Below are 26,108 nucleotides of genomic sequence, written 5' to 3'. Positions count from 1 at the left end.
CTTTGGGGAAATGTCGATTCAAATCCTTTGCCCATTTTCTAATTGGGTTTCTTGAAGCACAAAAGTTTTTAGTTTTGATGAAATCCAGTTTATTTTTCTCTCTTTTGTGCTTTTGGTATCATATCCAAGAAACAATTGCATAAGTAGGTCATGAAGATATATACTTACGTTTTCTTCTAAGAGTCTGATAGTTTTAGCTCAGGCATTTAGGCCTTTGATCTTTCTGAGTTTATTTTTCTGTACGGTTAAGGATCCAGCTTCATTCTTTTCTTTTGCATGCAGATACCTGGTTGTCCTAGCACCGTAATTTCCCCCCGTTGAATTGACTTGGCACCTCTGCATAAATTTTACCTCTAAGCATTCCTTAGAAAGCTGTCTTCTAAAGAGATGCCAGTTGGGGAAGGAAAAGGAGATCTCTTTAGGAATAAGTCTTATATTCTGCCGTATATTGACTCTGAGTGCTAGGACTTTTAGAATTCAGCACACTTTTTGATTAGGGTAATCTCGATACTATTGATATTTTAGCCTCAGTGAATGAAAAATGCATTCTAAAAAAAACCTGTCTCTAGCACTCTTTGCCGCTAACACTCCAAATGGGTTTTTCCAGGCACCTTCTGTCTTTGGTTATCGCTGGAATTTTTGTGCCGTGAGAACCCCATAACCAGACACATGCCAGGGGGTCCTCCTCCCTAGCATTCCTGGCGCTTAAGTCAGTCTTGCTTCCCTTGCAGTCCGATAGCCACTACTCGAGCCACTCCAGCAGCAATACCCTCTCCAGCAATGCGTCGAGCGCGCACAGTGACGAGAAGTGGTATGACGGGGACCGCACCGAATCCGAACTCAACAGCTACAACTACCTGCAGGGCACGTCCGCTGACAGCGGCATCGACACCACTTCCTACGGCCCCAGCCACGGCAGCACGGCCTCCCTGGGGGCCGCCACGTCGTCACCTCGCTCGGGGCCGGGCAAGGAGAAGGTGGCGCCCCTGTGGCACAGCTCCAGCGAGGTGCTCTCCATGGCAGATCGGACTTTAGAGACCGAGAGCCTCGGCATGGACCGGAAGGCAGAATCCTCCCTGAGCTTGGATATCCACAGCAAGAGCCCGGCCGGCTCAAACCCCCTGACCAGGGAGAACAGCACTTTCAGTATAAATGACGCTGCTTCCCACACAAGGTAACTGCCGCCTCCGCCGTGCCCAGCCCGGTCCCGAACCAAGTGGCCACCCTCATCCCACTTTCTTGCGCTCACCATTATACAAAGCAGGGGTTTCCATGCAGCGACTGCTCTTTTTACGTACGCCTTGTACCTGCCGCCAGAGTACTTGATTCCTACAACCCTAACGCATTATTTTAAACTGCAGGTAGGAAGTAGAAAAGTCCACAGTTTTAGCCTTCATGAAGTTGTGTTTGGTTATTTTATAAAAACTTTCTTCTGTGCCAGAATCAGAGAAGAATCTTAGAATTCTGGCTTTCAGGTAGTGATAGAGAATGAAACAGTCTTTTGAAGGCACTGAAAGAAAATCTTGAGCATTTTTTTTTAAAAGAAAGGGGTCTCTTCTAAGACTAATGTGGCATTTGTTTATGATGCCGGACACATCCTCCACACTGCCTCCCTGTCAGAGAACATCACTTAGCCAGTGTTTGCATGGTAATTCTTTTTCAGGAATTGCCTCCTGATAGTGATGGGTTGATTTGGGGAGCGGGGGTGTCCAGTAGAAAAGTGTAGCTAAAATTAGACATCCCATCTACCTTTCCGAATAGGAAAGAACACATTCTCTTGCATCCTTGGAGATCTCTCTGATAGGCAAAATAAATACCATTTTCCATTTCCTCTTTTGGATTTGAGCCAAAAATCCAAAGAATGACAGGATTCTTCCTTTTTAAGGAGGAAATATTCCACCACTACCTTTTTGGGCCCACTGATGCCTGTGGTGGTTTCTCCTTTTACTTGTTATTGTTGTCAGTCATTGATGAGTTTGCATGACAGCCCCTAACCTTGCTGTCTTCTGGGCTTCCTTTATTATTATGCCTTAAGGAAAAGTAGCAGAAAAACTGAATTTAGTTTTACTTTTCTGATGGGAATCTAGGCACATAATCTGTCAGTAAACCCCAGATAGTCTAAATGACAGAGGATGTTCTGTGTAATTTGGATTTGTTTAACTTGATCAGTTAAATACTCCGTTCTCTCATTGTGCCTGTATTGTTACTGATGAGATTCTTGAGCTTCCCATCTGAAAACACCAGGTCGACGTTTGAAGCATTTCACAAGTTTTATTTCTGTTTACCACTTCCACATTGCCTGCCTAGAAACCAAATGACCCTCAAGCAGAAAGGCGATTGGGAAAGTCATCTCGGTATTCTTGAGTACCAGGCATCCGATTACCTTTCCACAATTCAGAAAATAGAATGTTTGATTCAGATAGGTTAAGGATGTTTTGGGGAGAGTAGAACAGAAAGCTGAACATCAAATACCATAATGATGTAATGTAGACCTTGAGTCACATGACAAAGAATTATGCCAATCACTTGCTGTTTGGGGCATGCCCCACCATCTCATCAGCTAATCCTGTGCCCTGAGTCAGACTGTTTTTCATTTCCGAATAGTTTCTGTGTGGTTTCTAGGCTTAGCTCGACTGCTGTCTTTTTGGTGTTCAGTTATTTTGAAAGGAGGCTATCTTTTTAAGAATGATATTCCAGGGGCGCCTGGGTGGCTCAGTTGGTTAAGCGTCTGCCTTTGGCTCATGTCCTGATCTCAGGGTCCCGGGACTGAGTCCCACATCGGGCTCCCTGCTCAGTAGGGAGTCTGCTTCTTCCTCCTCTGCCTCCTCCTGGCTTGTGCGCGCATGCACGCGCTCTCTCTCTCTCTCTCGCTCACTCTCTCAAATAAAATCTTTAAAAAATGATATTCCGTTTGGAGATATATATGTCTGGTCTAACTTGATGACAGAAGAAAGTCAAGTTATGGAGGTCCTGTCTGGAGTAGCATCCCCATGGAGTAAGGTTGAAAAGAGCTGGGCCTCTGAAGCCAGAGCACAAGCTGTCAGCTGTGCCATCTAACAGATCCCAGGGCTACAAATCTCCCCCCGTGAAAAGTAGGCGCCTGGGCTTGCATTATCTGAATGTGCTGACTGGGGCCTCCTAAAGGCCTCAAAGGATTATCTGAATTTTCTGCTTCAAACTGACCATGCAGAAATCATTTAAATCATCATTTGGAAATAACTCTTCTGTTGAAAGTCAAACTTTGTAGAGAAGAGAAGAATGTGGCCTTTCAAGGAGGGTGGCAGGGCTTCCCACCCGTTGGTAGGTTGAGTCACATTCATTTCTAGACTCTGGTAAGCAGGGATGCTTTGTGACTTCAGTCTGTTGATCTTGGCAGAGTGAGCTGGATAATCAGAGCTTTAGCAGACTTCCTTCTCTAGAGGAAAGAGGGACTTAGCCACCAAATGCACAGTGCTGGAGAAACTAAAATCACTGCAAATTAGAGTGTGTGTGTGTCCTCAGAAGACAGGAATAGCAATTAATGTGGAGATCTCTTGACAGTGCATTAAAAAGCTCGTACCTGGGACTTGGTGACAAAATCTAAATTACAGTGATTAAGTTCCACTGCGTATTTCTGGCTGGGCTGTGTTCCTACCCCTCTGTCCTCCAGTCTCCCTGTTGATGATTGTGCGGGTTTTTTGTGTCACCCCAGGAGAACTGCATTAATGTAAGTTGGTAATTACACAGGGTTGTTCTATTCACATATCATTAAGAGAAGCCATATACACTGATAACTTCCTACAATTAAAAAGTCTGTTAGTGGCTCTGAAGTGTTGCTTCCTAGAATATATATGTATTTTCTATGAAGTTTGGAAATTTAGGGAGAGATTTTTATTTATTTTTTTGCAGTGGCTGTTTCACTTTCAGGTCTTAAACCACTCCTCCCCCCCCCCAAAAAAAATGGTTTGTGGTGACCACAGGAGAGATGAAGACCATTCCAGTTTTAAAACACTCTTACCAGGGGCGCTGGGAGTGGCTCAGTCAGTTAAGTGCCAGACTATAGATCTCAGCTTCGGTTTTGATCTCAGGGTTGTGGGTGCAAGCCCCACGTTGGGCTTCATGCCCAGCATGGAGCCTGCTTTAAAAAATATATAAATAAAGAAATAAAAATAAAAGACTCTTACCAGCTGGTCTCTTTTTAGAGTTCTGGCCTGGGCAGTGCTGGTTTGTGTGGTGACCAAAGACCCCCTTAGTTAGCATACAGTGCTCTCGTCCCACGTAACCAGTGGTATTGCTGACCTCAGAACTAGATTCAGGAGCACGTGTTATAAAGCTGAAAACCCCACTCATAGTTGCAAATACACGTTTCTTCTGTAATGTCCTGACCTGACCTGTTCGGGGGTCCAGGCTTCCACAACCACCCTCATTTGCCAGCCATTCTGCTGCTTCCTCCTGATGTCTGTAGGCCCCCCCAGAGCTCTGCAGCCAAGGCGTTCCCACCCATGTGATGATGTACTTTTCCCCTGACGTCTTGTACTAGAGGATTTCTCACCCATTGTTCATCCTGAGCACCTCTGTGGATCGTGTGCCACCATGAGCGTAGTGGGAAGGTGCTCAGGACATTGTGGTCATCAAGTAGGAATAACTTGCTCCTTGAAGTTCCCACTTTTTGCCTGATGACTCCTCAGGGCTCCCACCAATAATCCAATTCAAAAGTAACAAATTCTCCGCTCCTGGCTACTACTGTATTTCAAAGCCTATTGTGTAGAACGGTCCATACAGAGCTGTAGTGTTTTTATGAATAGGTATATATATAAGAGTATACAGAAGTCCCGGTATAACTTGAACGTTTAGTAAAGTCATCTCTATGTAAGATTTGTTTCATCTGCAAAATACAACCGGGGAGGACTTTTTAATAGCTTACATGCAAGTATCAATCAGTATCTGGCTGTAAGTTGGTCAGTGTCTGACATTCACTGAAAGGGCTGATTTAAGTCCAGGAAAAATGCCTGCCCGTGGTCATCAGTACAGTTCAATTTCATGAGTGTGCTTTTTCTGGTTGACTTACTAAGTTCACTGTTCATGCCAGAAAAGCTGTATGTTTCTTGAGAGTAGAGGTAAAGAAGGACTTCTTAGATGGCGTTTACTTCGAACATCACGACGTGCCCCGGGCTACGGAGCGCACTGGGCTGTCTGTGCGCTGCTCTGTGCACGTTAGAGCTGTGTGTTTACATGTCATTCTTTGCCCTCTTCGGCATCTTGTGTATATGAGAAGTATGCCGCCTTTGTTTAGAAATTATTCTGCTGTCTTTATCTGTAACGTTTCTCTCTCAAATATCTCCTGCCTGGAATTTTTTTTTAATTGCTAACAATTAATTAATTGCCCCTATCTATACTTTTTTCTTAAGGTGAGAATATTATTTTTTCTAAGTTGTATAGGCTAATTCAGAACTTGAACATGCAGCCTCTGAAATGATAAACCCAGAACTTCTCTTCAACATGTTATTGGCTCTGCTTGTCTTAAGTTTGTGGGTCATTTTCATTGGTCATTTCCTCTTTGTGGTCTGAATATTCAGGATTATATGGTATTTTGCTTTTATATAGCAGAACTCCAGGTGATCTGTGCTAAGCTAATTTCTTTCAGTTTATGGGAGTGGGTGATGATTTTATCCAGAGTGTAGTGCTGTTTGGCTAACCTCAAAGACTGAGAAACAAACCACTGTGGTTGAAATTTCAAGTGAACGCTGAGAAAATGAGGCCTTTGTCAAGCCACAGGTGTCAGAGTGCTTGATGTGGCCCTCACTGCCACAACATTTATCACTGCTGTCTTCTGTGATGCGGCTGACTCATTCATCCAGTCAATAGGGAAAGCCCAAATTCTCCAAATGCCATTAAATCATAAGGCCAAAAGGAATTCTAAGGAACGCAGTCTGTCCATCCCTTGTCCTATTAAAAAGGACCTACCAAGGTCCTACCAAGAGGAGAACTTCTCCAACTGCCTCAGAAGTCGGGAGAGGGGAGATAATCCCAAAAAGAGTGAGTCCATGTCCTTTCTGAGCAATTCCCGTGCTTATCATGTCCTCTCCCTCTTCAAAACTTCATCCCGTGTCTGCCTATCTGAAATTTCTCTCACTGCAGCTGAAATGCACAATTAAGAGAGAATAAGTGGTTTCTCTGAGCTGAGTTTTTTCTAAACATTAAGATTTTTGAAGGCTAAGATTATAAAAATTGTAGAAACCAACAAGAAACGATTTGCAATATATATATATATGTGTGTGTGTGTGTGTGTATATATATATATATATTTTTTTTTTTTTTTTTTTTTTTTTAAGAAATTGTATGAAAGCTCTCCACCTCCAGGCAAGTCGAGAGGGAAATAGAGGGAAAGTGGATTTGCATCCTGAGATGGAGGTACAAGTCCAGCTCTGCCACTGACCAGCCCTATGGCCAGTCGGGGCATTTCACCACGTGTGTCCCTTATCTGTGATCGAATACTTACGAAATGGTTGTTTTTATATGTTTGTGAGAATAAGAAAAGGTTATCAGGTGTATTGCAAACTATAAATGTTCTTTTGAGACGAAAGGTTTTTGGCATTTCCTTTTTCAAGCTCTCCATCCACCTGCCTTAATGAGCTTTATCTTGCTGCTTTTCCTTCAACAAACATGGATCTCCCACAGATCCTGTAATTGTCCTTTAGATGTCTCATTCTACAATTACATTTTTGCTTCTCAAGTTTTCTGCTTTGTTTTTTTTGTCCTTTTTAGATGCAAAACCTAAACGTGACATTCTTCTCAGCTGTGCTTAAAAAAATGATAATATTTGTAGTTCTCTTGTTAGCTCCCTCCTAACTAGCTCAGCATTGCAGACCTGTTCAGCGTGTGGTCCACCATGACACCCGAAGCCCCTTCTACTGTGTATGCCTAGCCACCTATTTCCCTACACTTTATATAGAATTGGTGTGCCCTTGGACGTATTAAATATCTCATGTTATTTTTTAATTTAAATTCTAGTTAACATACAGGGCAATATTGCCTTCAGGAGTAGAATTCAGTGACTCATCACTTAATACAGCACCCAGTGCTCATCATATAAATATCTCATGTTCTAGATGAACTGTTTTCTTGACCACAGTTACTTGGACATCCCCTTTGCCAGTTTAATCATTCCTATTTCATTTTCCCCTGATCCTTTAGAATTAGTGTCTCCTGAAGCCCTCCTAAATTGTGGAGCCCAGTACTGGACAGAATTGGTTAGTGTTGAACACAGAGGGAGCGGGAGTCCTCCTCAATCATATCCTCCACATTATCTGTCACGCAGGGGCTTATTTATTTGTTATTTGTACAAGTAATCGATCCCCTCCCCTTGGTGTTAGGCCAGCATTCAGCCTTCGCACAGATTTTGTCATAGCCATTAGACAGGTGACTAATTGCTGGTCTCCCCCTCCTGAAAATACCATCCTTAGCAGACCCAGGCTGTCTAAAATCTGTCCCTCTGTGTCACGCCTGGATAGCAGACGACTCCACGTGTTTCCTTCAGCAGCACAGAGAGCGTGGCAGATGTGCCCCTAGGAGGCGGCAGTCTCGGTGACAGCGCAGAAGCGCAGGATGGCTCCCCAGGCCCTCAGAGCTCTGGACTCGGGCCTTTGTCTCCTCACACTCAGGCTGCTCCAGCCTCCGTGGTTCATCCCTTTGCCAGGTCGACAAGCAGGTGTAGCCCCTCCTTCGTGACGCGGTACCTGCCGTGACTAGCAGAATGGTCATCCAGCAGCCCCTCCTAGAAAGCTTTACCACAGCTGGGAGTGTAAAATCACCAGGTTGCGGTGCACTTGGTTCATGGCTTCACTGGGTTGAGACGACAAGTCTGGACAGACTGCCCCTCATGTCGAGTTATCCTGTTGCCTCCTTTCTCTTCGTGTGAGGGAGCAAGTGTGCGAGTGCGTGGGCCTGTGCGCGCGTGGGTGCGTGTTCCCGCACCTCGCTCCCTTTGCAAAATCCGTGTCCTGGAATGACCAAACAAATCAAAGCTTGGTCCGTTGTCAGGAAAGGGAAATGCCCTATAGTCTGTATAAAAAGTAAGGGTGGTGGCCCCTTCGTGTGGAGTCTGGGAGCCCTCCGACCAGATGGCTCAGTTTGGCCATACTTGCAGTTAAACTCACTTCTGACATGATGAGAAAAGTCGCGGGTATTGTATTTGTCATGTCCTAACGTATCGATTGCTGTTCTCTTTTTGTTCCACATTATTTGCTCATTACCTTCTTCCACAACTCCCCTGGAGAGATCTAATTTGCCAAGGGTACCACCGGATTGCAGCGTATTGAATTAACATGAAATCTCCAGGATAGGGCGCCTGGGTGGCTCAGTTGGTTAAGCGACTGCCTTCAGCTCAGGTCATGATCCTGGAGTCCCGGGATTGAGTCCCGCATCAGGCTCCCTGCTCGGCGGGGGGTCTGCTTCCCCCTGACCCTCCCCCGTCTCATGTGCTCTCTCTCTCGTTCTCTCTCTTTCAAATAAATAAATAAATAAATCTTTAAAAAAAAAAAAAAAAAGAAATCTCCAGGATAATGAAACAACTCAACCAGACAGTTCCCCTGTAAAAGTGAGCCGATGGCTTCATTGTAGTTGTTTTGTAGTTAAAGCTGCCTCCGAGATGCTCGGGGGACGTGGGCAGTGCGCGTCCCTCCAGGGGGTCTGAGGCCAGCAGGCTGGGCAGCTTCAAGGAGACCCTCCACCAGCAGGGCCGGGCCATGGGGCTGCAAAGGAAGGAGGAGACCACCCATTTTAGAGCAGGAGGTGAGAGGCCAACACAGTAATTCTTAAAACTCTAGGGACATGGGATGCCTTTGGGATTCCCCCAGATTTCTGGGGCTCACAAGATCTGACATAAGCCAAGGAATGTTCATGTATATCAGTCCCTGCAGGTGGCCATAGTCCATGGCCGGAGAAGCACTGCTCCAGGGGCTTCACCTTCTTTTTGTTTGTTTAGATTTTTATTTGAGAGAAAGAGGGAGAGAAAGAGCAGGAGCAGGGGAGAGAGGCGAAGGAGAGGAAGAAGCAGACTCTCCACTGAGCAGGGAGCCCGATGCGGGGCTCGATCCCAGGACCCCGGGATCATGACCTGAGCCGAAGGCAGACGCTTAACCGACTAAGCCACCCAGGTGTCCGGTGTCTTCCCTTTCTTGATCTTGGCAATAAGAAGTTGGATTTTGATGAAGTCATAACAGTATGAATAATTCAGATGATTCGAGCAGTTCTCAGTGTGCACACTTGGGGGAGATTCTGCAAAAATACATAACTCAGGCACCACCCCAGCCTCTATCAAATTAAAATCTCTGCAGTTGCGGCCCGAGAATGTGTGTTTTGAAAGCTCCCAGGTGATCCTCACATGCCTGCTTGGAATTAGAGGGCAAGTGCACTGAAGTGCTCACCTTGCTTCATGCTGTGAGTTGTATACATTAAAGAAGGAAGAACTGCCAATGAATTAGTCATTTGTTTTTGCTTTTACCTTTGTTCCCAAATCTAATCAATCGTTAAGTAGGGCTGTCTTGATTACAACCATTAGTGAATAAAAGTGTGCTGTTATTTCATACCTGGAAACTTGTGCCAGCCACCATGTTCACAGATAAAACCAATAGTCGTAGTCTGTGGTCTTATTTAAGCAATTATCCTTTTAAGAATACACTTACGAACAGAAGCATAATCTGTAGATTTAATTATTTCTCGCAGTAAAAATAAAGCCACACCCAGTTTTAAATACAGCCCGAGTAAAACACACTGTCTTCACACATGACTCTCTCCTACATTTAAAATGAATAGCTGGGCGCCTGGGTGGCTCAGTTGGTTAAGCGACTGCCTTCGGCTCAGGTCATGATCCTGGAGTCCCTGGATCGAGTCCCGCATCGGGCTCCCTGCTCGGCAGGGAGCCTGCTTCTCCCTCTGACCCTCCCCCCTCTCATGCTCTCGCTCTATCTCATTCTCTCTCTCAAATAAATAAATAAAATCTTTAAAAAAAAAAATGAATAGCTAATTTATTTGACAGTTTCTTTCACCAAATATTGAATGCCTACAATGGCCAGCGACTGTGGTAGGCATGGAGAATATAGCAGTGAAGGAGAAAAGGATCAGCCCTTGTGGGGCTTATATTTAAGTGGGGGAGACAGGCTATCAGTAAGATAAACAAGGTAAACAGATAGCGTGCTCCATACGTGCTAAAGAGAAAACCTTTGTCCAGCTATTTTATTGGGAGTCCACTGTTTTCTGGCATTGTCAGATACACAAAAATTTCTGCCTTCAAAGAGTTTATAATCTAGTACAAAAACCTAATGAATGCCTCCCAGGGAAATGGTACTAATTAAATTCATACAGGAAGCAAAGAGCTCCAGAACTATATGTGCTGTATATATATTGTTCTCTCTTTGATGTTTCCAGGCCTTTCCTATAACCTCCCTCTTCACGCAGGCCAGACATTATGGCTAAAACCAGCATAGCTATTTTGTAAAACATGGAGAAATTATTTATAAATTAATGGACTATGCAATTTACGTTTTATTCTCATGGCTAATTATTTCTATTTTGACCAAATGTGTAGTCTTTGAAAGCCCCAGGGTTCTGAATGCCCATGCTATCATATCAAGATACTTGCTGAGAAATGGAAACTATGGGCATTTCAAATGGTACAGTGGTTTCCAGGTTATAAGTTAAGGACCACGGCATCGGCTGGGAATGAGTCAGCGTGCAGATTCCTGTGTGCTTGCCTACCTACCCAGTCAGAATCCCTGCAGTCTGTCCTTTAACATAGAACATGCCTTAACATGCATTGGCTCTAGTAATTCACAAACACTTGCATTTGCTGGTGGATACTAATCAAGGCAGGTAAAGCAAACACATGATTATCCAAGACGAAGGTGTGCATGTTAGACCCTGATGTACTGTTTTTCACTTTATGGGAATCTGCTTCAGACCATAACCACGGATGAGGCTGCAGACACCCCCACATCTGTGTTATACGTGTGCATGAGGTAGGTATAGTCAGGTGGGGAAAGTCTGCAAGCCAGAGATAAGCTTTTGTTCCTAAGTAAGCAATAAACAGCCACAAGCTTGTCACATTGTGGCAAATGACTGCAGAAGCTACATCCACCCTTACCACTTGGGAAGTTCCCATTGATGCTCCCTGAGTTACCGGGTATTGCTATGTCTCTGGTGCTGCTCCAGGCTCCGAGGCTGAGCTTGTCTTTATGTCCTTCCTGCTTCCTTTTTCCTTCTGGTTCATCTTTCCACTTTTAGTCTGTTTTCCCGAGACCTACTATTATTTTGTTCTTATCGATTTAACGTATGGCATTTATGGAAGAGTTCTGCATTCCTTTTCTTCATTTTAAAAGCAAACAAATGGAGTATTTGTTATCAAGAGGTAAAAACAAAATGAGATTACATGGACTTTAAATTTATGGTGCCCTCTGAGGTCTTGTGAGGGATTTTTTTTCTTTCCCTTCCTCTCTAGCTACAAAAGTCTCTGGGAAAAAGAAAACTGGTAGAGCGATCAGAATATGGCGAGTCATATCTTTTTATCATACTTTTTGTGAAGTCTGAGCCTGGTGCCTCCTCCTTAGTTACAAAAATAAAGATGTTCATGTTTGGTCTGTGGCAGTGAGGCCCACTTTAGTGTGGAGAACTTTGCAGATTGCCTTCACGGAACAAAGGTGCTCTGTTCCCTCCAATCCGTGACAGAGCCTCATGGACTGATAGGGCCTTCTCCTTTCAGGTCACCTACTTTTGATTTATTTTTGTGGGTGTGTTCTCATTGAAGCATAACACGCATACAGAAAGAGGTTCAGGTCATACCTGTGCATCGGCATGAATTTTCACTAAGTGAACATATCCATGTAATCACCACCCAAATCAAGAACCTGGAACATAACGAACATCCAGACACCCCTCCTCTCACTTGTCTTCCCCAGTCATTCCCACCTCCTCCCCAAGGTAAACACAATCTTGAATCCTAAAATCACACACACATTTTGCCTATTTTTGGCTTTATATAAATGGAATCGTACCATATGCTTTGTTCTGTGTCTAGTGTCTTTTAAGTCAACATTATGTTGGTGAAATTCATCCATGTGTAGCAGGTAGCATTACTTTATTTTCATTGCTGTATTATATTTACATTGTGAGAACATACAGCAACTCATGTATCCATTCTGTGGAACATTTGGAGTGTTTCCGGTTTGGGGATATTACAGATTCTGGTACATGTCCCTTGGTACACATATGTGTGCATCTGGTGAGCATAGACCTAGGAGTGGGGTTGCTGTGTCCTACGATATACATACGTTCAACTTTAGCAGAGAATGTGAACTACTTTGTCACAACCAGATTGTGACAAGTAACACATCAGTAGTGAATGAGGGTTCTGGTCGCTTCACATCTTTTCTAGCACTTGATGTAAGTCTTTTTAATTTTAGCCATTCTGGGGAGTGTGTACTGGTTCTTCTTTTGGCTTCAGTTTGCATTTTCCTGATAACTGATGATGATAAGCACTAATGTTTATTAGTCTTTTAGGTATCCTTGTTTGTGAAATTCCTTTTCAGATCTTTGCTCATTTTTCCTGTTGGGTTGTCTGTCTTGTTGATTTTTAGGAGTTCTGCATTCTGGATAGGAGCCCATTGTTGGGTATGTTTTACATATATTCTTCTCTGTGTCTTTTGAGGAATAGAAGTTCTTACTTTCTGTGGGATTCAATCCTTTCTTTTATGATTCAACTAAAGAAACCTCTGCCTCTATCATAAAGATGTTCTTCATGGTATGGTCCAGAATCTTTAGCTCTACACTTAAATATGCAAGCCAGCAGGAATGGATTTGTAGGTAAGGTTGCAGGTGCGGGTTCAAGACTGACTTTCATCTGTGTGTATTCTCTCAGCACCACTAAGATTTGGGTGGTTTTTTTATTTTTGTTTTGTTCATTCGCTTAGCTTTTTAATAAAAAATGTTTGTGTTTTAGAATAGTTTTTGCTTGCAGAAAAGTTACAAAGACGGCGCAGAGAGTGCCCGTGTACCCCCCACCCGTTGTCTGTGGTACGCTGGCCGTAGCTAATGCGTCATTAGTAAGTCCATACTTGATTCAGCTCAGGACCATTGGTTTCTGACGGACGAAGTGCTGCTGGCAAATGCTGTGAGACCACGTCCTGGTAACTGAACTTTCAGTGACCAAGTCCCCTGTGGTAAGAGCCCGTGTCTCTGGTCTCAGCCTAACCTGGAGAACTCAGAGGGCTCACGTGGTGTGGACTCAGGTCCTGTGAGATCCCAGGGGGGGACGTGTGGTAATTCTACCATCGAAGGGCCTCCAGCGTCGTAGACCACCTGAACTCTCAGCCCCAGGTTTAAAAATCCTGAGTTTTAATGTGATGAGTAGCCTTTTCCTAGAGTCCTGTAGACTTTAGTTTTGTAATCTTGAACCAAAGTTTAAAACACATCAGTGATGAACAGCTTTGGGTTTTTATATTTAGTCACATGCTGTACATCACATCTCCAGGATTCATCTTATATGTGGACATTTGTACCTTTGACCCTCTTCCCCCCTTTCCCCCCTCCTCCCCCCCCCCCCCACCTGTGGCCACCACCAATCTGTTCTTTGTATCTATGAGCTTGGTTTTTTTTTTTTAGGTGGCACAAATAAGTGAGATTATATAGTATTTGTCTGACTTATTTCAATTAGCATAATGTCCTCAAGGTCCATTTATGGTGTTGCAAATAGCAGAATTTCCCTTTTTTTTTTTATGGCTGTATAATATTTCTTTGTATATGTGTATCACATTATCCCTTCATCAGTAGACACTTAGGTTGTTTCCATAGCTTGGCTATTATAAATAATACTGCAATGAACATGGGAGTGTAGATACTTTCAAGTTAATATTTTCACTTTTTCTGGATAAATACCCAAAAGTGGAATTTCTAGATCATATGGCAGTTCTATTTTAAATTTTTTGAGGAGCCTTCATACTGTTTTCCATAGTGGCTGCACCAGCTTGCATTCCCACCAACAGTGCACGGGGGTCCCTTTTCTCCACATCCTTGCCAACACCTGTTATTTCTTGTCTTTTTGATAAGAGCCATTCTAACAGGTGTGAGTGATATTTCATTGTGGTTTAGATTTGCATTTCCCAGATAATTCGTGAGGTTGAGCATCTTTTCACGTACCTGTTAGCCATCTGTAGGTCTTCTTTGGAAAAATGTTTATTCAGATTCTTTGCTCATTTTTTAATCAGATTTTTTTCTATTGAGCTATATGAGTTCTTTATATATTCTGGATAATGTGCCCTTATCGGATGTATGATTTGCAAGTATTTTCTCCTTCACTAGGTTGCCTTTTCATTTTATTGATCATTTCCTTTGCTGTACAGCTTTTTAATTTGACATAGCCACTTGTTTATTTTTGCTTTTGCTGCCTTTGCTTTTGGTGTCAGATCCAGAAACATCATTGCCAAGATCGATGTCAAGGAGCTTACCCCTGTGATTTCCTCTAGGAGTTTTATGGTTTCAGGTCTTACTTTCAAGTCTTTAATCCATTTTGAGTTGATTTTTGTATATGGTGGAGGGTAGTGGCCCATTTTCATTCCATTGAACAGCTTTTTTAGAGAGTCCATCTTAATGCCAGATGCCACAGGGAAGGAGACGTCAGTGTGCCCCTTTGGCCTTGGGTGTGGGTGTTTGGAGAACTGTGTGCTGATCTGGCTCAGACCTAGGGAGCATCACCATGACCCCTAGTTCTGAGGAAGGCAAGGCAGAGAGCCACTGAGATGACCAGACCTTTTATTGCTGGTTCTACTGTTCCTCCGGTGTGCCGGCATGTTTCAAAGCGTCTCTGACAGTCTCAACTGATTTTACCTTTTAACTTAATGTGCAGACTAAGCCACAGTGATCATGTTTCATTTTTACAGCAGACATTTAAATTATAGCAAGAAAACAAGAAAGACTAGCCAGCCAGCCCCGTTAATATCTTATGAAACAGTCCCTGTTCTTTCACCTGGCCATAACCCCTGTCCTGGACGACGCTTTGATAGCCGCCGTGTGGACCCCGGGATGCACACGTGCACACCGGGGTCCTTTGCTCTTTGTCATGCCTCTCCTCAGTACCGTGGGCTCCCGACACTCTGCCAGCCCGGTGGTCTTCACCAGTGCCAGAAGTTCCCCGAAAGAGGAGCTGCATCCTGCCACCTCGCAGCTCGCACCTGCCTTCCCCTCCTCCTCCTCCTCCTCCTCCTCCTCGTCCGGCCCTAGGACCTTCTACCCTCGCCAGGGCGCGACCAGCAAGTACCTGATTGGGTGGAAGAAACCCGAAGGAACCATAAACTCCGTGGGATTTATGGACACGAGAAAGTAAGAATTCTTTTGCTTCTCTTGCTTGGGTGGTGTGCTTTTAACATGATGGAGAACAGAAAAGGCTGAGGCAGTTTCCTACCACAGAGGAGGCCGGCTGGGGTTTGGTTGGGAGATTTTCTTTTTTTCTTTTCCTCCTAAGGAAAACTTACCTTAAATTATTTCTCTGCGCTTCATTCCTTAAATAAATTGTGTGGCCCAACATTGATTTGAGAATCTTAGATCTTGTAGGAAGGAGTATGTCTGAAGAACAAACTTCAGAATAATTGACCCTCTGGCACGCAGGTGACACTCTCCCTTTGATGGTAATAATCACAGCCTTCCCATGGAATGTTTAACTTAGGAGCCGCCAGAGGGAGTATTAGAAAGGGACTACCCTGAATATAAAGACCTTTTTGACAAAGTAGTACGGGGGGGGGGGGGGGATTCTAAATGATTCATTCAGTTATGTTGTTTGTGTTTGTACAAAAGTTACATTTGGTATTCATAGCCTGTGGTCTTATTAATAAGTCTTGCTAATTTTGGCTTAGTGGAGGTCATGGTTTCCTGTAGAAGAGCAATTTATCCATCAGATTTTTATTTTGTGCTTCCAGTTGGTTGTGTTTCTTTCACAAGCATTTATCCAAGCAGATTGTCCTTTGCTCTCCTTTAATATGTCCCCCCCGACTTCCAGCCTCAGGGTCCATCGTGGCTTTACATCACCCTTGTCTGCTTGGTTTCTCCCATCTCTTCCCTTCAAGGCGCCATCAGAGTGACGGCAACGAGATAGCCCACACCAGGCTGCGCGCCTCAACCAGGGACCTCCGGGCGTCCCCCAAGCCAGCCTCCAAGTCCACCATCGAGGAGGACCTCAAGAAACTCATCGACCTGGAAAGCCCAACTCCCGAATCCCAGAAGAACTTTAAGGTACAGGACAGAGCTCGGGGCACATGGCCGTTAGGGAGGCCAGGTGGGACGGGGCTGCTCACCGCAGGGGCACCCTCCAGAGGTGTTGGCTCCCAGCTCCTGCCCTCACCCACTCTGCCCTAAGATTGGCTTCCATTGTTCTCCCAGCATTCTGTCCCCACTGCCACACCTCTTAGTCCCTGTCCCTACCACGCTTCCTTTATCTTCTTTAGTGTACCCCACTCCCAGTGCACAAGCCACATCCTCTCACAGACATGAGCTCAAATGACGTTGCTTCAGAGAACTCGGCAGAGCACCTGTGGCCCTCTCGTCAGACAGAAAGTTTTCTGTAAATGCTTTAGTGCCTTCTGTCCAAAGGGTCCCTTCCCTCCCCTCACCAGTAGCTCCCAGTTCACGTCCTGCCCTGGGTGCCCCACCTCTGCCCCTAACCCCGGCCAGGCAGGCCTGCTGGCTATGCACCATGTACTTACTGTTCAGTCACTCAGAGAAACGGCCTGATGGACACCCACTCTTTTCACCCCCAACCCCATCCTCCAAAGCCACCTCTGCAGCTCAGCAAACTAGGTCTACATACTTACCTTCAGAACTTTCTAGATTCTCTTTACTTGGCAAAACCTTCTCTCCACTTCCCTTACAGAATTCCAGACTAGAAATGTCGTCTCTAAAGCCAGCCTCTCTCCCCATCAAGTCCCAAGTGTGTGCTCAGGGTTTATGTTTGTGTGTCAGTGGCCACGTGGAAGGGTTGGTTCTGCCCACCTCAGCTCGGAGGACTCCTGAAGCCTACTTGAGGCTCTCTGCTTTCTTGTCCTCAGAAGTGCCCACCCTCCCAAGGCTCGGAGCTGGCCTTTGTTGAGTGGGGCCCAAAGCTCTGAGCCCAAGGCATTTCTCCGTGCAGTATGTCATGTAGTCCCAGCAGGAGGAAATCCACCCCCAGGAAGGTCAGCACAGCAAACTTGGACATGTTCTGTTGTCCAGGTTCTTAGTTGAATGACTGGTAGTCTGTTGGAAGTGACTAGCGAGTGTAATTTAAGAAGAACTCTGACAATTGATTGAAAAGGTAAGCTAAAGAATTTTCCTAACCACTTGCTGTCCTCAAGCTGGGATCAAAGTACAGGGGGCATGCCCAGCAGGATGAACTGTGTGGCCTTGTCCATTCCCACTCAGGCTTCTCATCACCACTCTGGTGTGTGTGTGCACGCCTACCTCAAGATAGGTCAGACATACCCCCCTAAACTGAAAAATCAGCATTTACAGAAATTAAAAATGTACTCCAAAGGCCATTCTGGCATTCTGTTGAGAAATAAAGATTTATTAACATAAACATTAACGTCATAAATCATTTTAAAGACTTGCCATTCTTGATTCTGTCATTTCTGTTTTATAAGCCAGCACTTAACAGTTCTGACTCATCACGCAGGGTACAAATGGTTTCCTTAGCAACCTCGCAAAAGATAGTGCTTGAAACTTCTTTAGCTGTCAGGCCCCAAAGAGGTGTATTAAAATGTTTAAGTACCAGTTTCAAAATAAAAATTTTTTCAGATCTTTCCTTTGAGGTTAGAGGAGAATAAAACTTGCCCTGAGAGGAATCTTTCCTCCAGTTCTCAGTTTAACATTTTTGGAAAGGGACGAACTCAGAGCTTTCATTCGTTTGATTTACTCCTGCCGTGGAAATAATTGAAAGCAAATGTCTGTTTTGCCCTTATTCCTGTTCTTGGCTTTTATTTCCAAAATGAATTATTTTAACATTGCTGGTTGAAACAGGGGTGCACTTTGTCATGACTGCATTACCGAGACCCTCTGCAAAGAAGACGCTCTGCTGGCTACTCTATTACTGGGAAGGGCTGGAAATAAGGCTGTTTTTTCCTCCAGTGTCATCCTTTTCGGTTTGGTTTCAGATGACTTTAGCTAACTATCTCCGTGTGTCTTCCGAGATTCTCCGTCAGAATGCCCATGGCTCTGCTGTGTCAGGAAGGCCTTGTGTTGAGAAGTCTTCCAGGCCATGCCTGGCTCAAGGCCCCGAGCCACTGCATCAGGTGTCAGGGTCCCAGCGGTGGCCATCTTTGGGCCGTGATACTTGGAACCTACTCGGACCACATTGGCTTTCTTGGATAGCAAGTGCTTCTTGTGAGTGATCGTTAATATCAAATGACAGGGTCACTCCCAGGCTGATTTGCCAGCAGAGTGCGATGTCTGCGGCAGGACGTGGCAGGCTGTAGCTCGGAGGTAGGGGCCTGCAGGGCCTAAGCAGCCCATGCAGAGCTCCTGCCTCAAGGAAAATGGCAGAGCTCAAACATTCTAAGAAACCTCATTGGCAGGCAGAGCTGAGATCACCTTATCTTCCCCAAGGGCTGCGTCCAGCGGCAAGTGAACAGACACAGTGCAAACCCGTAGTCCCGATTTGCAGCCAGACTCTCAGGCGTAGACCACAGGAAGAGGCTTCGTGCAGCATCAGTGTTCGGGAAGAGCTGGTGCTTGCGTACTGCAGATGCAGGTGACCCCTCACACAGAAGCCAGGAGCACCGGAAAGAGTGAGAGAACAGGAGCTGGACCTGGAGCAAGATGCTACTCCTCTAGGCCTTGTTCCTCAGCTTTGAAATAGATCCATGGTGCCCAGATGATTTTAAAGTTCAAGAAACCACCCCCCCAGCTTTTTAAAATAAAATTATACACAGAAGTCTAATATGGAGAAGTGAGAAAATGGAGTTTCTCTGATGGGAGGGGTGGGTGTCATGGGCGCCTGAGTCCCACCTGAACATCTCTTCTCCCCAGGCAGTGATGCTGTGAGGAACCCGTATGGTCCCCTGGAGCAATCTGTGAACCCCCCCAGCCTGATGTGCTCTCAGATCCCTTGCGAGTCAGCATTGACTCCGTGATAGTTCTTTCCCAGGGCTGGCAGCACTGGGCACCGCCCAGCAAGCACCCTGCAAGGCAGCCCAGGGCGCTCTTGGAACCAGATCGGTGTGCACGAACCTTCAAGACTGGAGGGCAAGAGAGTTGGGGTGAGGGGCCACCCCAGTGTGTTGGGACAAGACGACTTTTTAATTGGCGGAAAGCATCAAGGCAGATTGCTGCCTTCCGTCTCCTACCCTGCCTCCCTTTAGTGGAAGATGTTACAGCTTTTAAGAAAGCATGCCCCTCCAAGGATCTCTTCAAGGTGGAGGTTCACTACCTTGAAGTATGTTAATATTTCCCAGAGAGGCTGAAACTAGAATTGGTGGAAAACCTCCTTCCTGTATAACCATCAGGGTGGGGATATTCACTAGAAAAGGAAATCCCTTTGCTGAGCCCAGAGGTGCTAAAAAAGATTGGGGGCAGTGTTTGAATGGAGAGATCTGGGGCCTGGCCTGGTAGGCAAGGGCCTTACATGATAGTGCTAGAAGCTTGCAGATGGGAGAGAGAGGACCTGGCTATATTCTTTTAAAATTATCAGCAAGCCATTTAATCTCTGTAATGCCCACAAAAGGGAAATCACCATTTCCATACCTAGTTCCCTGACCTTAAAGACTCACAGAGCATTTATCACAGCAGCTTCGTTTTCTAGGCAAGCATATATGTACCTTGCTCCTAACTCATCATCATCAATTTTTAGAAGTGAGCACAATTTTTACACAGTCGGTTACACCTGGGGCTCATTTACATTGCATTTGATTAATCATTTGTTCATATTTATGCAGCAACTGTGCACACCACTTCGTGGGTAGCTTTGACTTGATTAACCCTTGGTTTGATGAACGGAAGCCTGTGAGACCCAGAGCACATGAGTGAACCTGAGTGTCAGCTCTATTCTCGGTGTCCTAAATGGAGACGCAGCTGTGTCATTCTCTCTGCCCCTTCAAAGTGTCCCAGAAAGTCCTACAGAGGCCTTCTGGCAGCTGTGACTCAACCCTCCTACTCACACCCTCACCTGTCCTCCACATTGTTCTCCCTGTCAAGGTGAACACTAGTCTAGGAAGGACTGAATAAATATAGCTTTGTTGCTAACAGACCAAATATTCTGTTGGCTCTGAGGCTGGATATTTAAATATTGTTAATGTGTCTGTTGTTTCTCAATGAACGGGATTCTCAGAAGCTTGCTTTTTGCAGAAGAACCTCAACTAAAATCAAATCTGGTGACAAAAGCAAAAGACGAGAGAGAACAGCTATCTGGGACTTCTGCCATTTATATATAAATATATAGGTGGCTTCCCTATTTTAGTGAATAGAAATCCGTCCTAAAAAAACAATCTCTAAAACTCATTACATACACTATTAGTAGTTGATGTGTATCAAGAGGCACCCCCCCTTCCTACTAGAGCTACTCTGTCATGATGATATATGCTATCATATAAATACTTGTCTGCATGCTGTTGTTCAGTTCCAGGCGCTTTCCTCTCCTCAGTCCCCATTTCCTACCACCCCTACGGCAAGACGGGCCCTGCACCGAACGCTGTCAGATGAGAGCATCTACAGCGGCCAGAGGGAGCACTTCTTCGCCTCCAGGGCTTCGCTTCTGGACCAAGCCCTGCCCAATGACGTCCTCTTCAGCAGCACGTACCCTTCCCTGCCCAAGTCTCTCCCGTTGCGGAGGCCTTCCTACACCTTGGGAATGAAGTCGCTGCATGGTAAGTGGGGCTTGCTTGCTCAGCTTTGGGGCTCCCCAGCCTCCCTGGGTCAGCCTCGCACCTGTAATCCCAGACCACAGAGTACAGACACTCGGCCTCACCAGACCCTAAAAGTCATCTGGGATGCCTGTTCTGGTTTTGGTTATAACTTAAGATATTGTATTAATTTCAGCCGTACAACATGATTCGATGTTTGTATATATTGTGAAATGGTCACCACAGTGAGTCTAGTTAATATCTGTCACCTTGCATAGTTGCAAAGTTTGTTTTTTTTCTTGTGATTAGAACTTCTAAGATGCCTTCTTAGCAACTTCCACAAATGCAGTAATTAGCTGTAGTCACCATGCTGTAAATCCCCATGACTTACTTGTCTTTCTCTAATTTATTTCAGTCAGCATAGTGTCCTCAAAGTCCATCTGTGTTGTTGCAAATGAGATTTCATTTTTTAAGGCTGAGTAATATCCTTGTGTGTGTGTATCATTCATCCATTAGTGGACACTTAGGTTGTCTCCATGTCTTGGCTGTTATAAATAATGGCGCAGTAAACTTGGGTACATGTATTTTTTTCAAGTTAGTGTTTTCATGTTCTTCGGATAAATATCCAGAGTGGAATTTCTGAATCTTACGGTAGCTCTGCTTTTGAAGAACCTCTGTACTGTTGTCCACAGTGGCTGCACCGATTTACATTCCCATTAACAGTGCACAAGGGCTCCCTTTTCTCCACACCCTGGCCAACACTTGTATCTTCCCTTTTTGATAATAGATATTCTAACAAGTGTGAAGTGGTATCTCATTGTGGTTTGGGATTTTGCATTTCCCTAATCATTAATGATGTTGAGCATCTATTCATTTATATCTTGGCCATCTATATGTTGTCTTTGGAAAAATGTCTATTTGGATTCTTGCCTTTTTTTTTTTTTAATTTTATTATGTTATGTTAGTCACCATACAATACATCATTAGTTTTTGATGTAGTGATCCACGATCCATGGTTTTCGTATAACACCCAGTGCTCCATGCAGTACGTGCCCTCCTTAATACCCATCACCTGGCTAACCAATCCCCCCTCCCCCCTCTCCTCTAAAACCCTGTTTGTTTCTCAGGTCCATAGTGTCTCATGGTTCATCTCTCCCTCCAATTCCCCCCTCCATTTTTCCCTTCCTTCTCCTAATGTCCTCCATGTTATTCCTTATGTTCCACAAATAAGTGAAACCATATGATAATTGACTTTCTCTGCTTGACTTGTTTCACTTAGCACAATCTCCTCCAGTCCCGTCCATGTTGATGTAAAAGTTGGGTATTCATCCTTTCTGATGGCTAATATTCCATTGTATATATGGACCACATCTTCTTTATCCATTCATCTGTTGAAGGGCATCTTGTCTCTTTCCACAGTTTGGCTATTGCGGACATTGCTGCTATGAACATTGGGGTGCATATTCTCGCCCATTTTCTAATCAGTTTGTTTTTTGGCTATTGAGTTGTAGGAATTCTTCATATATTATGAATATTACCCCTTATCAGATCAGATTTGCAAATATTTTCTCCCAGTCCATAGGTTGCCTTTTCATTGTTAATGGTTTTCTTGCTGAGCAGAAATTTTTTAGTGTGTGTGTAGTCTACTTGTGTATTTTTGCCTTTGTTACCTTTGCTTTTGGTGTCAAATCCAAAAAATCATCATCAAAACTGATGTCAGGGAGCTTACTGCCTGTGTTTTCTTCTGGAAGTTTGGTTTCAGATCTTACAATCAAGTCTTACCCATAATGAGTTAACTTTTGCGGTTTGGTGTAAGATAGTGCTCTGGTTTCATTCTTTTGCATGTGGCTGTCCCATTTTCCCCACACTGTTTGTTAAAGACCATCCTTTCCCTATTGTATATTCTTGGCTCCTTTGTCATAAATTAATTGACCACATATGCATATGTTTATGCATATGCATAAGGCTCTCTGTTCTGCTCCATTAATGTGTCTGTTTTGAGGCTAATACCATACTGTTTTGATTACTATAGCTTTGTAATATAGTTTGAAATCAGGAGCGTGATACCTCCAGCTTTGTTTTTTTCCAAGATAGCTTTGGCTATTAAGAGTCTTTTGTAATTACAGATAATTTTAGGATTGCTTGTTCTACTTCTGTGAAGAATGTCATTAAAATTTTGATAGGGATTGCACTGAATCTGTAGATTGCTTTGTGTAGTATGGACATTTTAACAATATTTTTTTATGAGCATGGAATATCTTTCCACTTATTTGTGTCGTCAGTGTCTTCTATCAGTATCTTACAGTTTACAGTGTACAGGTCTTTTGCTTCCTTGGTTAAAGTTACTCCTAGGTATTTTATTCCTTTTGATACAATTGTGAGTAGGATTGTTAATTTCTCTTTCTTATATTTTGTTATTAGTGTATAGAAATGCAACAGATTTGTGTGAATTGATTTGGTATCCTACAACTTTACTCCATTCCTTTGTTAATTCTTAGAGTTTTTGGTGGAGTCTTTAGGATTCATAATATCATGCCATCTGCAAATAGTGAGTTTCACATCATATTTGGATGCCTTTTATTTCTTTTATTTCTTATCTAATGCCCTGAGTAGGACTTCTAATACTCTGTTGAATAAAAGTGGTGTAAGAGTTCACATCTTTGTCTTGTTCCTGATCTTAGAGGAGAAGCTTTCAGCTTTCATCATGGAGTATGTCAGCTATGAGCTTGTCATACATGGCCTGTATTATGTTAAAGTATATCCCCTCTATACCTACTTTTTTGATTTTTTTAATCATAAATAGATGTTGATTTTTGTCAAATGCTTTTTCTTCATCTACTGAGATGATTATATGATTTTTATCCTTCATTTCATCAATGTGGTATATCACATTGATTTGTGGATGTTGAACCATCCTTACATCCCTGAGACAAATCCCACTTGATCATAGTATATGGTCCTTTTTAATGTATTGTTGAATTCGGTCTACTAATATTTTGTTGAGGATTTTTGCATATAGATGCAATAATATATCCTTCATCGAGGATATTGGCCTGTGATTTTTTTTTTTCTTGTGGTGTCCCTGTCTAGTTTTGGTATCCGGGTGGGTAATGCTAGCCTCATAAAATGAGTTTGGAAGTGTTCCTTTTGCTGCTGCTGCTGCTGCTTTTTTTTTGGAAGAATTTTAAAAAGGTTAATTCTTTGAATGTTCGGTAGAATTCAAAAGTAAAGTCCTCTTTTGTTTGCATCAGTAATCACAGACCTTCCAACCATCTCTTTTTTTTTTTTTTTTAATGATTTTATTTATTTATTTGACAGAGACACAGCGAGAGAGGGAACACAAGCAGGGGGAGTGGGAGAGGGAGAAGCAGGCTCCCAAGGAGCAGGGAGCCCGATGCGGGACTCGATCCCAGGACCCTGGGATCATGACCTGAGCCGAAGGCAGACGCTTAACCGACTGAGCCACCCAGGCGCCCCCGTTCCAACTATCTCCTTACTAGTAATCAGTCTGTTGAGGTTTTCGGTGTCTTCATGATTCTGTTTCAATGACTTAGCACAGCAGGTGGCATGTTAGTCTCATAATCATGATTCACTTTTGGCAAGTTGTATGTTTATAGGGTTTATGCATTTCTTCTTATGCACAATTTATTGGCGTATAATTCTTCACTGTAGTCTCTTAAGATCCTCTGTATTTCTCAGGTATCAGTTATTGTGTCTGCTCTTTCATTTCTGATTTTCTCTGTTTTTTTCTTGGTGAGTCTAGCTAAAGCTTTGTCAATTTTATTTATCTTTTCAAAGAACCATTTCTTAGTTTCATTGATCTCTATTTTGTGTGTTGTGTTTTGTTTTAGCTTCTGTTTTATTTCCACTCTGATCTGTTATTTCCTTTCTTCCACTAACTTTGGGCTTTATTTGTTGTTCTTCTCCTAGGTCCTTCAGGTGTAAAGTTAGGTTGCTTATTTGAGATGTTTCTTGATATGTAGGCATTTGTCACTATGAACTTCCCTCTTGAAACTGCTTTTCCTGCATCCCATAAGCTTTGGTATGTTGTATTTCCATTTTCATTCTTCTGAAAGTATTTCTTGATTTCTCTTGTGATATCTTCTTTGACCCATTGCTTGTTCAGTAGCGTGTCATTTAGTCTCCACATATTTGTGAATTTTCCTGTTTTCTTCTTGTAATTGATCTCTAGTTTCATAGCATTATAGTGAGAAAAAAATTTGATTTCATTTCAGTCATGTTAAATTTATTAAGACTTGTGACCTAACATATGATCCATCCTGGAGAATGTTCTGTGTGACTGAAAAGAATGTATATTCTTTTGTTTTGGGATGGAATATTTTGTAGAAGCTGTTAAGTCCATCTGGCCTAGTGTGTCATTTAAGGTTGATGTTCCCTAATTGACTTGTCTAGATGATCTGTCCATTGATGAAAGTGGGTTATCAAAGTCCCCTACTATTACCATATTGCTATTTCTCCTTTTTAGGTCTGTTTACATTTACTTCACATATTTAGGTGCTCCAGTGTTGGGTACATAAATACAAATGCTATATCCTCTTACTGGATTGGCCCCTTTATCATTGTGTAATGCCTTTTTTGGTCTTTATTATAGTCCTTGTTTTAGAGTCTTTTTTGTCTAATATAACTACACCAGCTTTCTTTTGGTTTCCATTTCCATGGAATATCTTTTTTCATTCCTTCACTTTCAGTCTGTGGATGTCCTTAGTTCTCAAGTGACTCTCTTAGAGGCAGCGTATAGATGGGTCATGTTTTTTTACCCATTTAATTGGAGAAGATAGTCCATTTATATTTAAAATAATCAATGATAGGCATATACCTTTTGCTGTTTTGTAGTTCCTCTGTGTTCCTTTCTTGTCCTGCTTTCTTCCTTCATGGTTTAATAACTTTCTGTAGTGGTAGGCTTAGATTCCTTTCCCTTTATCCTCTGTGTATCTAAGGTTTTTGCTTTGTGGTTACCATGAGGCTTTCATATAACTTATATTTATAACCATTTACTTCCAGTGCATAACAACTTAAGTTTAAATGCATGCTAAAGTTCTACATTTTTACTCTCTCCCCCAACATTTTATGTTTTTGATGTCACAATTTACATCTTTTTATCATGTGTATCCCTTATTAACTAATTACAGTTGACCCTTGAGCAACAAGGGAGTATGGGGTATCAACCCCCTATATGGTCAAAAATCCGTGTGTAACTCTTGACTTCCCAGAAACATTAACTATCGATAGCCTACTATTGACCGGAAGCCTTACCAATAA

At 43.4% G+C, this 26,108-nt stretch overlaps 1 protein-coding gene across 8 annotated transcripts in view; it reads left to right on the top strand.

Annotated features, from left to right (window-relative positions):
- SIPA1L1 (signal induced proliferation associated 1 like 1) overlaps positions 1-26,108 on the top strand; it is a 447,306-nt gene that overhangs the window by 406,338 nt on the left and 14,860 nt on the right. For all 8 annotated transcript variants that reach the window (XM_034992842.1, XM_034992846.1, XM_034992844.1 and 5 more), the window contains 4 exons: positions 732-1,174; positions 15,100-15,345; positions 16,086-16,251; positions 20,606-20,852. In XM_034992842.1, coding sequence (XP_034848733.1) covers positions 732-1,174; positions 15,100-15,345; positions 16,086-16,251; positions 20,606-20,852 — 1,102 coding nt within the window. The remainder of the gene's footprint in view (positions 1-731; positions 1,175-15,099; positions 15,346-16,085; positions 16,252-20,605; positions 20,853-26,108) is intronic.

Source organism: Mirounga leonina, unplaced genomic scaffold, assembly GCF_011800145.1.
Source record: "Mirounga leonina isolate KUSES-001 unplaced genomic scaffold, KU_Mleo_1.0 Mir_82, whole genome shotgun sequence".
Lineage (NCBI taxonomy): Eukaryota > Metazoa > Chordata > Mammalia > Carnivora > Phocidae > Mirounga > Mirounga leonina.
This window is presented reverse-complemented; position numbering and strand designations above follow the sequence as displayed.